A 13,877-nucleotide genomic window follows, 5' to 3' on the forward strand; every position below is an offset into this window, starting at 1 on the left:
TTGGCTACATGCAAAGCAAATGCCCTACTCACTGTGCTATTGCTCCAGCCCCACGCTGCCTTCTTGGGCAGAGATAAAAAAAAAAAGTCGAGTTTATCACAGCCATCAATCCCAACTTCTTATCTAGCCATTTTATGCCCCTCTCTGAAATGCCTTTTTTTAAAAAAAATCTCCAGTGGAAAATGACTCAATTACAAACAAGAATAAAAGGGAAAGGGGAACTTTCAGGGCTTGATGTCACAGGAGATTGTGTCTCTTGGCCAAACCAGTGAAGGGCTCATCTCCAACAGTCAGACTTCCCCCCGCGACTAAAATAGTCAGCCTGTGTTGTTCCTCTGCCTCTCACATCCCCTGGGCCTTCCCTGGAGGCCAAGTCCAGGGTCAGACATTGGAGCCCAGAGAAGGGCAGCTCTGAGAGGCAAGAATGTGGGTGGGGGAGGCAGTCACAGCAGGGTATGTGTGGGAGCCATCATAGAGCATTGCAGCGGGCAGAAGAGCAGAGGCTGGTGCTGGCCGTCAAGCCAAGCCTGGGGCCTGACTGAAGCAGATGCGCCGGGCGGGCGCAGGCTGCAGAACAATGCCCTCCCCACGCAGCTTTGGACGTGTGTGCACTCCTTTTAAAGGCCTGGAGCTGCACGGGCAGGCAGGCTTGTCTGAGCTCAGAGTCTGGCAATGAGGATGGTATTGGACCAGCAGGGCCGTGGGCATCCTGCCCAGCTTGCTGTTCTTCCTCCGGCTTTCTGCCCCCACCCCCTAATGGGGCAGGCTCTGCTTTGATGCTGAGATGAAGATATCAACAGTGACTGTGTGTGTTGATGTATGTGTGAGAGGGAAGGCTCTAGTTTTGAACCGATGCCAAACGAATGCCTAGTGGTGGCTAGGCCCAGCGCTTGGCAGTAGACATGCAGCTGTGAGCAATACCCACCTTGACCCCTCAGGGAACTGTAATCTGGTCATGGGGGGGTGGGAACCAGTGGGTCTCAGGGTGCTTGGGCTATTCAGTGCTGAAACTGGGGAGAGTCTTAAGTCAAATGAGAGTTTAGTCAGGATGATGTGAAGGGGAGGTTTCTTGTGGCATTTAGTGGGGACAGGAGCCCTTTAGGAGGGAGGAAAAGTGAGCTGACTTCTTGAATGAGATGTCCTCAGTTTACCACATATGGTGAGATGGAGGATTCGGAGTTTTATAGAGAAGACTATGGGGCCATTTATTTCAACTTCCTTATTCTATGACCATGATACAGAAATGAGGTGGTTTGCTTTGTCACACAGCATGTGGGGGGGGGGGGGCGGGGGCAGTGCTAGAACCAGCCCCTCCAATGTTCTGTCCTGCTCTTCCCCTCTTTGCTCACCCAGACTTGCAGCTGAGTCAATGTGAAACACTGATGAAGTTCATCAGGAAGGGTCCTGAGAAAATTCTGGGAGAGAAGGATATCAGAGGTCAGGACATTAGGCCTGGGGTAATCACCTCCCTACAGTGCATTGACATGGAGAAGGGCTGGAGACTGAGGTGGATGATTCTGGGCCATAAATGGGGAAGGAAGGACTTGTGGCATACTGAAGCCCTGGATCTCCTTCACAGGAGGAGCTTTCTTAGAAGGACCATTCTGAGATCAGTGCACGTGTGGAAAATGCAGGTCACTGATCTATAAGTGAGCCTGCTTAGCTCTGCTTAATTCTCCAAACCCAGGAGTACAAACCCTGGTGTTGGATCAGGAGCTGCTTCTCCACGGCCCTTTCCTCAGACTTCATGGCAGTAGAAGGAGCTGAGTCTCTCTCTCTCTCTCTCTCTCTCTCTCTCTCTGTCTCTCTGTCTCTCTGTCTCTCTCTCATGTGTTGTGTTCATACACACACAGAGAGATGTGATCATATGATGATTATGATTTTGCACTGTGCTAGGTGCTCTGTTATGTTCCAAATGGTTTTCAGAGAACAGCCCTATGTTCATAAGAGTCTGACATATGAATGAAATGAGCTTGAGTGAGCTTACTGCTTAGCTTATAAAAGGAACAGGATTTCCATCTACTTGGAGGACCGTCCGGATACAGCTCTCGGACCCTGGCAACTCCAGTGACAAGGATAAGCACAGGAGGGATTAAATTTTGCCTTGGTGGAAAGGAGAAACCCCGGTGGTTATGTTGAGTACAAAAGGGAAGGAGTGGGAGAAAGATCCTTACCCCCAACTTTGGAAAACACCTAGGTACAACATGAAAGTTGAGACATTGATGCTCTAGGCAGGAAAACAGACCCCAGGTCAATCTTCGTCCCTGGAGAGGTCAGGGGGAGGAGAGTGAATGCATTGTCCTCATCAGGGGCTCTTCATTCTCCTTTTATGGACAAAATACAAAGGTCGTGTGCTAGGAGTTAGACCATATGTAATATTATTTTAGAAATGCAATTAGCGAATAGCCTGTGCTCCTTCTTCCATCAGCTTCCATGCCTAAGGAAAGACCCGCTGCTCTTGGTAGTCATAAAAGAACATTAGCCAGAGGAATTATTGGACCATTAATCACAAACTTTTAATTGCTGATATAAAGATTGTGTTCATAACAACAGAATAATTTTGGAAAGGGTCTGATGAGCTTCAGAGGTCACTTCAGCCTCACTTTGCTGTTCGGCACCCCCACCTCCCCTGTCTCATCTCTTTGTCCCTCCCTTGCAGTTAAAGGAGCTGATTCCCACCGTCATCTCTGCTGCTTCTCACCTCTGTTCCATTGCACCTTTGCCCAAGGCCAGATCTGTGCCATTGATGTTTCGGCCCCAACCCCTCATCCTTAGCATCCTCGCAGAGCACCACACTGTTCTCTCACCTCATGACTTTCCTTTGCTGCTCTGAGATGAAATGACACTTATGTTTACATCCATATTAATCCATTTCCCTTGTCAAGTGCAAGCTCCATGAAGACAGGTTCTGTGCCATGTCCCGCAATTCCACTCTGCGCTGAGAGCAGCACCTGCCCCAGTGGAAGAAACTCGCTATTTCCACCATTAAGTAGAGGAATGACTGGGATTCTACCCACATTTCTTAGCCTGATGGTTTTATTCAAGCTATGAATGGCTATAATGGTTTTATATTCAAGTATAGAGCGAAGTGGGGGAAAAGGCTCCGCTCTTTCCCTTCCCCCACCTCTCTTCACTAAGAGGGAAGGAGAGAGCTGGAAATAGAATGGAGAAGTTTCTGTAAATTTCTGGTAACCATAGAGACAGTGATTTTAGTTTATTAATCTCCAGCTCTTAAGCAGGCCGGGGCCCCACAGTGATTTCTCCAAATTGCTCAGTGCTGGTTATCCTGCAGCCTTCCTCATTAAGGAGAGCAGGCCCATTCCTATCCTGCAGCACTTTAATTACTGACGTGTGCGAGCCCTGTGCTATTATGCTCATTATTGCATGTTCCAACCTGGCTGCTCCTCCCACTTTAGAGCAACCCAACATGGCGTCAGCCCTGAATGCCTGGAGGCTGCCAGGCCGGTGATGGAAGCTGGCAGTCTCCTCTTCCAGACCAGGACCTGGCACGGGCCTGCGATGGCTGCTCTATCCTTCCAGTCAACAGTCCTGAAGACAATGAGAGCTCTGAGCCTTCTGGAAAGACATTTTAGTTTCAATCAGAGAGTGTTACCTACAGTGGTTTTCTGCCCACAAGGCAATGCTTGCAGAGCAGGAAATAGACAGACTCTTAGGAACTAAGTCACTCCTTGGGGTATGGTGTCCCCAAGGGCCTCGTGTCAAGGCTGTGCATTCCTCTTCTTGCAGATGTCTGTGATTTTGCTTCATGCACTTTGGGTAGGAGAACTCCAAATGACTTTAGGTTTTTAGTGGCACTAGAGGGACAATGGAGCAGTAAGGGGCAATCTCTGTTGTGACCACATACCTTTTGGAAAGGAACCCCAACACCAATGTCAGAAGACCAGAGCTGGGATTCTGCCTTGGCAGGTGAGTCCCCACTGGGAGTCTGCCTCTGTGTCTATGAAGGGGATTGGATTGGACCCTCTTCCTTTCCTGTTGTTGCTCTGACTTCAGCTTCAGCCTGGTTCTGAGGCCACATCCCTGAGTCCTCACAAGGGGAGACAAGGCCCCATGCAATGATCCTCCTGGGGCAGAGCTGCATGTTTCTGGCCGCTGAGAGCTCTTGAAGGAGATGCATTTCTCTCCTGAGGCACATCACCGAAGTCCACAACTCTTCTGCATGTTGGGCACCGTTTTGGAAAAACGACGGCTTTATTTTACTTAAGTTTTTTGTTTGTTTGTTTTTTTCAGGTCAGGGATCATGGTGGGGCTCCAGCTCTGGACAGAAAGGGCTGGAGATGTGCAGTGCCAGGTCTGGCTCTTTAACAAACACTTTCTGTAGCCTTTCCCCCCTTTCTTTTAGAAATTAATTTATTAAGTTAGTTTTCCTTTTTGGGTAGGGGGCAGCCTCCCAATGGAATTCTCAGGGATTATTTCTAAGGGATCACTCATGTCAGGGCCCAAGGAACATATGTGGTTCCAGGGATTGAACTCAGGATGACTGACTACACTCACTGCTCACTACTCACCGCACTATCATTCAGTCCCCCAAACTTTATTTATTTTTACAACAATACCCATATTATTGTTTTATACTCAAGATGTTGCTACACCAAGCCTCCACCAGAGTGTCAGTATCCCTTTATTGTTCCCAGGTTCCTTCCCAGCCACCCCCTTAGCATCTTCAGGTTGCAGTTGCTTTGACCATATCTCCGGTTTTGCAAACCTGAGACATTCCTTTAGCCATGTTTTCTACCCTATTAATATCAGGAATATTGAGCCATTTTTCTGGAAAAAATGTTCTGTAATCCCAGCAGGGTCCCAGGCACTGTGTAGGGTGTGGCTCTTCAGTTGGGCTGCTCAAAGACAAACCCGGACTCTGGCCTGGGGCAGAAACATCTCAAGGGCCGCCAGCCCATCTGTTGCATGCTTGGGTTTGTTTTGTGTATGTCCCAGAAACCCTGGGAAGAATTCAGTCTTCTCAGCCTTCAGTCTTCTCAGCAAAACTGGAGCCAAGGCATGGAGTGGACCAGCCCCTGCGGGGACTCCCGCTGAGTCTCTGACACATCTTCTGGTTTGCTTCCAGGTGCCGCAACCTCTCCTTCCCCGACAGCCTGCCAGAGATGAGCATCGTGTTCATCTTTGTCAACGAGGCGCTATCAGTGCTGCTGCGCTCCATCCACTCGGCCGTGGAGCGCACACCACCACGCCTGCTCAAGGAGATCATCCTGGTGGATGACAACAGCAGCAATGGTGAGTGCATTGGTCCTAAGCGATACTCGCATCAGGGCTGACACATGGGCAGAAGGCTCAGCATCTGCCTGCGGGTCCCTTTTTCTGAAGGTTCTGTGGGAAGTTGCCCTAGAAGAGAGAGACATGATGGTCACCACTCTTTAAGGTTCCCTCCAGAGGTGCTGTGTCTCCATATCCCCAGGGCCCTGTTCTCCTGATGTTTCTTAATGGACATCAATGGTCTCCTCTTTCAGTCCCAATCAATCAATGATAAACATCTCCAACCTGTATCCCTATCACCTACCTATACAGTGAGACTTCCTTCTAGTGATTCTATGAAGATTCTCTCATTGAATGGCATTCTTTGGTCTTTGCCTAGATTGTTTGTGGGTGTTGTCTTAGCAAACATGCTGGAGATGGTGAAGGTATTGATGTTGCAGGTGGTGGTTGAGTTTGTGAATGGTAGCAGGTATATAACCCAGGGACAACAGAGCTGCTGAAAGTCTAGACTTTTTGCATCTCTCCCTGTTCCACCTGACCAGAGCAAAGTCCCAGGGGGCTTGCAAGACCTTGTTGAGATTTTCAAGTATGCATCTCCCATCTTCACTGCCAGCTGCCTCTTCCTATTGGTGCATATTTCTTAGCCTCTGACTATCCCCACCTAGCCCACCCACTAATATTCTCCAAGCTTAGAGACTCTGCACTGAACCAGATTTGCAAACATGCTCTCCAAAGGACAATTCATACAGATGTGCTTTGGACAATGCATGATTTAAAGAAAATAGACCATTGGGTCATGGCATCATTGACATCTCTCACGGGGCTTATGTTATCTTTTGAGCTTTTGCTGATTTCACAGAGTATATTTCCCAGTGAATCACTTGCTTTAATGAGGAGTTCAGATGGGAGATTTGTGTTTTATTATCAATTAAAGCTGAAGCATAGCAGATAATTAGAATACATTTAATCTCCATAAGGAAATTTTCTTTTCCTTTTTATCATCGTGGAGTAAGAAGTGTAGGAGTGTGAGAGAGGGATTGGAGAGCTTTATGAAGGGCATTGCTTTTATCCATCACTAGACTCCCATTGTCCCAGGCCTCTGAAGGGAGGCAGAAGCATCGGAGGTGGCATCCTGTCAGTGGTGTAACTTTAAAAGCGACTCTCTGCTATGAGGGAGGCAGGCAGGGACTGTGCTCCCCTCTCTCCAGCAGTGTTCACCCTCACTTTTGTCAGATCCAAGAAACAAAGACCCAAGGCAGGTCCCCACCACCCAGGGCTAATAAGCATTGACCCACCCTTGTGTGCCCAGGCCTCCTGACCTCCCCACTTAGATGGAAAGGAAGCAGCAGGTAGAAGAATCTTCTTTCCAAGGGAGAGATCATGCCCTGAGCAAGAGGAATCCATGGGCCCTTTCTTCTGCCCATGAAAAAGAGGAGAAAGAAACTCTTGAAGAAGAGAAGATGTGGGGCTGGAGCGATAGCATAGAGGATAGGGCATTTGCCTTGCACGCAGCCGACCCAGGTTCGATTCCCAGCATCCCATATGGTCCCCCAGCACCGCCAGGAGTAATTCCTGAGTGCAGAGCCAGGAGTAAACCCTGTGCATCGCCGGGTGTGACCCAAAAAGAAAAAAAAAAGAGAAGATGTCTTGGAGCTTCCTGTTTCTCCCTCACCGCAAAACCTTTATCGTGGACTTAAAGATGCCACATTGTCTCAAAATCCACATGGGGGGAAAAAAGGAAGAAAAATGAACACTGAGATTTACAAATATGAATAAGAAAAGTGAGCCCGATGTAGAATATTTAACGTTTGGAGTTAAAAGGGTTTAGCTTTTCTTTTGCAAAGGAAGAAACCACAGGAAAACCAATGAAAGTTTTTGTGAGAGGAAGAGTGTGGTCAGAGCCGGAAAGAACTCACTGGTTGTGGTATTGGCTGGGTGTGAGGGGCACTTTAAAGATAGGAACTGCATGAGAAGCCAGCGAAGCAGCACAACCATGAGGTCTCGGGACTTGGGTGGTGAGGAGTTTGGGGCAGGGTCCAGCCTGTGAAGGAAGTACTAGTTGGATCTCTTGACTCTACATCCTAGGCAGGGACTAGGTTCTCAAGTTAGGGTACCACATAGGAATCAGGTGTGTTTGCAGGAGAGGGGATTGAGGAGCTGCACTCAGTGATTCTTCATCAAGAAATAGGCACTTCTGACTCAGACTTCTGTGCCGCATTATGATGGTACAGTAAGAATCTTGACAGTGATGATGGTGGTGAGGTGAAACACAGCCACACTGACTGACAAACATACTCCCATGTGAGTGCGTACCTGCAGAGGCCCCAGCAGACTCTGGGGGATTGTGGCTAAGGCAGCACCTTGTGAGAGAATGCTGTCATTGTATGAGTTGTTAATATGGGTGACCGGGGATAGGGCACAGGTGACCACGTTGGGCATTTCTGTGTCCCTCACTGAGAATCTCAAATTACTTCAAAACAGAAAGCACAAACTCATGACAGATTGTTCCACAGACTTCTGCCTCAGTGGAGGTGGAGTCTGGCCTCTGTTTCATAACGCTTCCGTCATAGCTCTGTGGCATGGCTCCGGCTGAATGAAGGGTATGTAGCTTTAAGTCTGCAAATGACCCAGTGCATCTGTACAGGGAGACAAGTTTGAGGTCTCAGGGCCTAGGAACTTACAACCCAGAGGTGGTAGTCGAATAATCCCCAAATGTCCCTCAACTCTCAGACCTTCCACTTTTTCCTGCCGAAAGCGGATGTGTGAGCCCTACTAGTTTGTTTCATCTGCCCAGCAGAGCCGAGACTTCCACACGCAGTGTGCCCGTCCGCAGCCCTAGCCCTCTCCCAGAGATTCACACAGCCTGAAGCGGGGAATCCTGCGGGTGAGTTTGGAGGCTTGTTCCCAGAGTGACAAAGCCATTAATGGGGAGGAGAGTGGCCAAGAAGAGAGGGGAGAACAAAACATAGAAATTTAAGAGAATACTGAGCAGAAATAATTTAGGAATTGGGGGCAGAGGGCTAGCTGAGAGAGAAGGAAAGGCCAGGAAATGCAGGAAACACCACAGACTCCATAGCAGAGGGACTGTGAGCACTGAGTCAACTAACAGAATGAGCCCACAGAGAGATGGTGGGAAATGAGCTCAGGGAAGAAACCTCTGGATTTGGAAGGTGCTGATCATGGAAACCTCAGCTAGAAGCTTTAGAAAAGTGTTGTGTGTGGGAGGAGGCAGGTGGGAGGTAGTGGGGGGAGAGGGGCTGCAGAACCAGCTGAAGATGAAGAGTTAGAATTTTGTGTGAGAGATTTTGACTGTAATGGAGAATCATGAGCTAAGGCAGAAACTAAAGTCATATTTTCCATCAACAGTTTTTTAAAATCATAATCTTTGGTAAGAAACACATTTGCCTCATGACCCATGATTTCACACCTGTTCTCCACCCTACGCCCTCCCCCCACACACACATCTGCCCATATGCTCCATACTATTAAAAAACTTTCAAAAAACAACTGCTTCCCTGCCATTGCGTGAAGCACTCTTATTATTATTTCTGTTACTGTTTGTTCCATATTATTCAGTTGTATATTGTGTTGTTCTGCTTTGTCTTGTCTTACATTATATTGTAGTCTTGTCTTGTATTATATTGTTGTCTTGTCTTGTATTATATTGTGTTTCTCGCCTTTTTTTTTTTGAAAGACTGTTTACAAGCTCCTGACTGCATATTAGATTCGCTTGAAGAATTTTCAAAAGAAGTTTGGTGGCAAGATTTTAGCGATGGTGGTTTCAAGGTCTGGAGACCCTCAAACTGGGTGCCTGAATCGTATAGTCTGGGATATGAAGTAGGAATTCTGTAGAAGGGGAAGAGCAGTGGGGTCCAGGAACCCAGAGAGCAGAGTTGACTTTGGGAACAAAGGGAATATCTTTCTACCTCTCAGGTGTGGAGTTGGAATTATTTATGCATAAAACTCTCATTAACACTATTGTGAATCATGATACCTCAATAAAAATGGAGGAAAAGTGGTTTTTAAAAAGGAAAAAATTTGGCCTTGGAAGAAACTGCCGTACCAGCCTTAGCACATTTGGGGGTTCATTCTCCAGAGTCACTCAGAACAGCACTTGCCTTTTTTCCTCTCTCTCTCTCTCTCTCTCTCTCTCTCTCTCTCTCTCCTTCATCAGGTCAGCTCAGCTGGGCTCAGCAAATCTACCGAGTGCCCAGGCCAGGGCTCTAGGGCCCCCACCAACCATATCTGGTCCCTGATCTCAAGGAGTCACAAATGCCAACCAAATGGGTTGGCCGGGGGCCTAATACAGCAGGTAGGGTGCTGACCTTCCATGCAGCACCCTGGGTCCAATCTCTGGCATCCCATGGGGTCCCCTGAGCCAACAGGATTGATCCCTGAGTGCAGAGCCAGGAGTAATCCCTGAGCACCTCTGGGTATGAACGAGAGAGAGAGAGAGAAGAGAGAGAGAGAGAGAGAGAGAGAGAGAGAGAGAGAGAGAGAGAGAGAGAGAGAAATCCAAGAAAGAGGACTGGCTTTCCAGCCTCAGTTCTGCCACTTCTTCGCTATGGGTTGTCTTGTTATCTTAAGTGCCCTGCCCTGCCCTGCCCTGCCCTGCCCTGCCCTGTAGAGTCCCTGAAGATGTGATGAGGGGCTTGGATAGAGAGGTATCACCTAGGCTGTGGGGAGCTCCGGGTATCCTCCTAGTGTGACAGGAGTAGAAATAATAGCAACAACAACAGCAGTGATGGCGTGCCCAGTCCCTGTGCTGAGGAAGCTCTGGCTTTTCTTTCCCTCCCAAAAAGTGAGCCCAGAGCCTGGCGTTCTGTCATTTTTCTGTTTCTCTTCTTCCCAGCTTCTTCCTCACTATGCATTCTGAACCCTCTTCAAACCCTATTTTCCTCATCTGTAAAATTGGAGTGTTTAATCTCTGCCTCAGGAATTGCTTGCATTTTAAATGGGATCATGCAAAATGGAAGGGACATGGTGCTGGAGAAGAAATAAAACAGGAGTGGAAGGTTCCAGAATGGCTGCCTTGCTCTGGGGCTAGTCCTGAGACCTGGTCCCCCTGCCCCTGCTCTGGAGGCCCCTGGGCTTTGGGGTCAGGCCTGTGTCTCTAGGCCTCTGAGGAAGGACAATCATCACAACATTCCCCTCTGGACCTCTTTAGACCTTCAGCTCTGTGTTCATAGGCTTGGGCCAAAGACAGCACAGGAATCAGGGCATCAGGGTCCAATATATTCTCCCCCTCCTCAGACACTTCCTGAAGAAGCTCTGCTTTTCCACAGGCTGATGCCTGTGTCAGAGATGTTCACTCAGCCGCAGAAGTCACAAACTTGAGCGTTGAAGCTGGAATAGGAGAATGATGCTTAAGACCCGGGTGTGGCTCAATGGTAAAATGTGCAATGTCAACCTCTGGGCATGTGGGCTTGCTGGCCCTCCCCCTGCAATGCTCCTCTCCTCTACACTCCCACCCCAGTTTTGTGGCCGTGGGGAATCCTTTTGGAACCACTGTTGCATCTGCAGTCCCCTCCTCAACACCCCCCCCACACCCCCCGCCACCACTACCACCAGGCCCTTAGCTTCTGGAGTCTGTTTATAGCAGCAGGGTGGAATGTTTCCTCCTGGTGGATGGGGTGTGGCTCCTGGACCCCCCCCCCCCCACCATGCTTCATCCTTCCTTTATAGCATGAAGGGCGCAGTGGTAGAACTCAGAGCGTTTGCAGCTCTGCTACCCCACTTGGACTAAATTCAGTTCTATGCCCTCTGACCCTCCTCCCTTGTGTGTCCCTTGACAAACTGTCCTGACTTCCGAGGGCTCTGTCTGTCCTGTAACTCTTGAGGCCAGGCTTCCGTCCCTGCTTCTCCTCCTTTTCCTTATGTCAGGTAAATCGTGTGAGCATGACCTGAAGGCTCCCACTTTAATTACTGTGCTTCTCAGAAAATTCCCAAGGGCCAGTGTCATTAAGTGGGACTGAATAATTCCACCTTTACAGGACTCCAGAGAGAGCAAAACATCAACATCTGCAGCCGATGGAGTCATCGCTGCCTTTGACTGTTGGCATGTATTTACATATCCACTCACTTCATTCATTCATTCATTCATTCAGTCCTTCAACTGGTTTTTGGTGGCCATCGTTGTGCTCCAAATATTATCACACAGCTTAGCACACCTTACCTAGCCCCTCACCATGACAACTCATTCCACACAGGACCTGGCACATAGCAGATGCCCAGACTTCCTCCCCTCGCTCCCTCCCACATGCTGGGCACATACACTTCACAGGAAAATTGATTTTCACTGTTCTCTTCTGCTTCCTTCTTTGAACTCACACATCCTTTGATAAATATAAACCTCATACACCCTTTCCTCTGGCTACTTAAAATTTCAAAATAAATTTGAATTTCATGCCTAAACACATCAAAACAATGGCAGTAGCCACTTCTTTAGTTGACAGCAGGGGATAGTGTGGGGGTTGCGGGTGGAGCGGGAATATGGGAATGCTGGTGGAGGTAAGTAGACATTGGTAGTGCGATTGGTGTTGAATTATTATATGCCTCAAACTCAATTATCAATAACTTTGTAAATCACAGTTCTTTAATTAAAAAAAAAGAACGAACAAAAGAATCCCATTCCCTGGAGATTTTGATCTGTTCTTGGCTGGTAGGGACTTGTCCAACCCAAACACTGATGCTCTTCCACTGCTCCTGGGTGAGGGAATGGCTAGTCACACACTTGCATCTGGTATCAGATACATATGGATCCAGCCCTCTGTGGGTATGTGTGCCTGAGGCTGTGAGGAGGAGGTGTGGTGGAGGAGGCTGTGGAAGAGGGCCATCAACCCCAGCTTGCTCTTGGGAGGAAGCTGAGGCCCTAGTGTGCAGAAACTTGCCAGGGTCTCTGTGTGTGAGCATCAGAGGAGAGATAGGACCTCAGAAATTCTAACAGCCAGGAGGCTCTCCCCTCCTTTGTCCTCTCTCCCTGTCTTACAGTCTGTCTGCTGCCATGCTATGCAGGACACAGCTGAGCCCTCTGCTTTGGTTGCAGTACCTCTTGGCACATTCCTCTTGCTTAGCCCCCTTTTGGGAGGGGCTGGCTGCCTCCCACAATGCAGCGCCTTTGCTGTCCCTTTGCAGTCTGCAAGCTTCAGTCTATCCAGGTGCTATGACTTCTAGAAGGTTCTCATCACTGCCTTCCTCCTGCCTTCTGGATCAGAAATTACCTGTTGGGGCCCCTTCTCACACTGACCCCCTCTCTCCTCATTGTTACTAGTAATTTTCTCACTGGTCACAGGAGGGCAGGTTGGTGTGGGATGTCCATGGTGTCCCATAGTGGCAAGTCCAGAGGAACATGATGTGGGACTTCCCAGTGTCCCATTTACCAACCTTAAATCAGCACATAGTCAGCACTCAGTGAATGTTTAGCATATGCCAGAGACTATTCTAAGGACTTCCCCCACCCCCATTTTTTATTAAAGCACCGTGATTTATAAGCTTATTCATAGTTGAGCTTTAGATACTTAGTCTTGTAGCACCGGTCTCACCACCAGAAAGGGGGCAGCGGGTCCAGCAAGGGAGGGGCAATGAAAGACTCTAGGAGAAACTGCTGCATTGTCTCCTGGGGTCAGACCTAGCCCAGTAAGGAGACATGGTATACAGAGGTTTCTAGGCTTGCCTTGGCGCTGAAAGGAATTACATAGTCCATAGCAGTGCTTTGGGTCTTCTGATGACAGAAAACTTCATCATAGCTTCCTACTAATGTTGAAATAGGGATAAGCTGTATGTGTGTACACAAGTGTATGTTACACGTGTGTGTGGGTGGGTATGAATCTGAGGGTGTGTTTATGCAGGGTGAGCTTGTATAAGCATGTGTGTGTGTGTGAGCATGTGTAGATGGCATGAATCCGAGGGTGTGTTTATGCAGGGTGAGCATGTATAAGCACGTGTGCACATGTGTGTGTGTGTGTGTGCAGTGTGAATCTGAGGGTGTTTTTATGCAGGGTGAGCTTGTATATGTGTGTGTGTGTGTGTGTGTGTGTGTGTGTGAACACGTGTGGGCGGTATGAATCTGAGAATATATTTATGCAGGGTGAGCATGTGTAAGCATGTGTGTGTGTGTGTGTGTCTATGTGTGATGTGAGTCTGAGAGTGTGTTTATTCAGGATGAGGATGTGTATGCACACGTGCACGTGGTGTGTGTGTTAGTCCATTTGTGCTGCTCTAACAAAGTACCTCAGACCAGTGGTTCCAGCCACAGAAATGAGTTTATGCTGTTGAGAAGGACAGAAGTCCAAGCTGAAGGTGCCTGCGGCTTGGGTGTCTGAGAGCACCTACTTTCAGGCTTCAAGACTACTTCCTCCTTCCGGTATCCTCTCATGCCCCCCTCTGGCATTGTGCTTGGAGATCAAAAGCTCCGGTGTCTGTCCCCATTTCTTCAGACAGGGCACTGACTGCATCCTTGGGGCAGCACCCTCATGAGCTCAGCCAAGCCTGACTACTGCCAAGCTGCAGTTCCAAGTACCATCAGGTTAGGATTAGGACTTGAAGCTGTCAATTTGGGAGGCCACCCATATGTTCTGTCCATAACTGGGCTTATGTGTGTTTGTGTGAGCAGTAGGGAACAATATCTCACTCACTCATGATGGCAC

At 48.5% G+C, this 13,877-nt stretch overlaps 1 protein-coding gene across 1 annotated transcript in view; it reads left to right on the forward strand.

The window, feature by feature from the left end:
• Positions 1–13,877, forward strand: part of GALNT18 (polypeptide N-acetylgalactosaminyltransferase 18) — a 379,034-nt gene that overhangs the window by 211,544 nt on the left and 153,613 nt on the right. The window contains exon 3 of the mRNA XM_056116106.1: positions 5,087–5,253. Within this exon, the coding sequence (XP_055972081.1) occupies positions 5,087–5,253 (167 nt within the window). The remainder of the gene's footprint in view (positions 1–5,086; positions 5,254–13,877) is intronic.

The sequence above is a fragment of the Sorex fumeus genome, unplaced genomic scaffold (genome assembly GCF_029834395.1).
Source record: "Sorex fumeus unplaced genomic scaffold, SorFum_2.1 ptg000030l, whole genome shotgun sequence".
Taxonomy (NCBI): Eukaryota; Metazoa; Chordata; class Mammalia; order Eulipotyphla; family Soricidae; genus Sorex; species Sorex fumeus.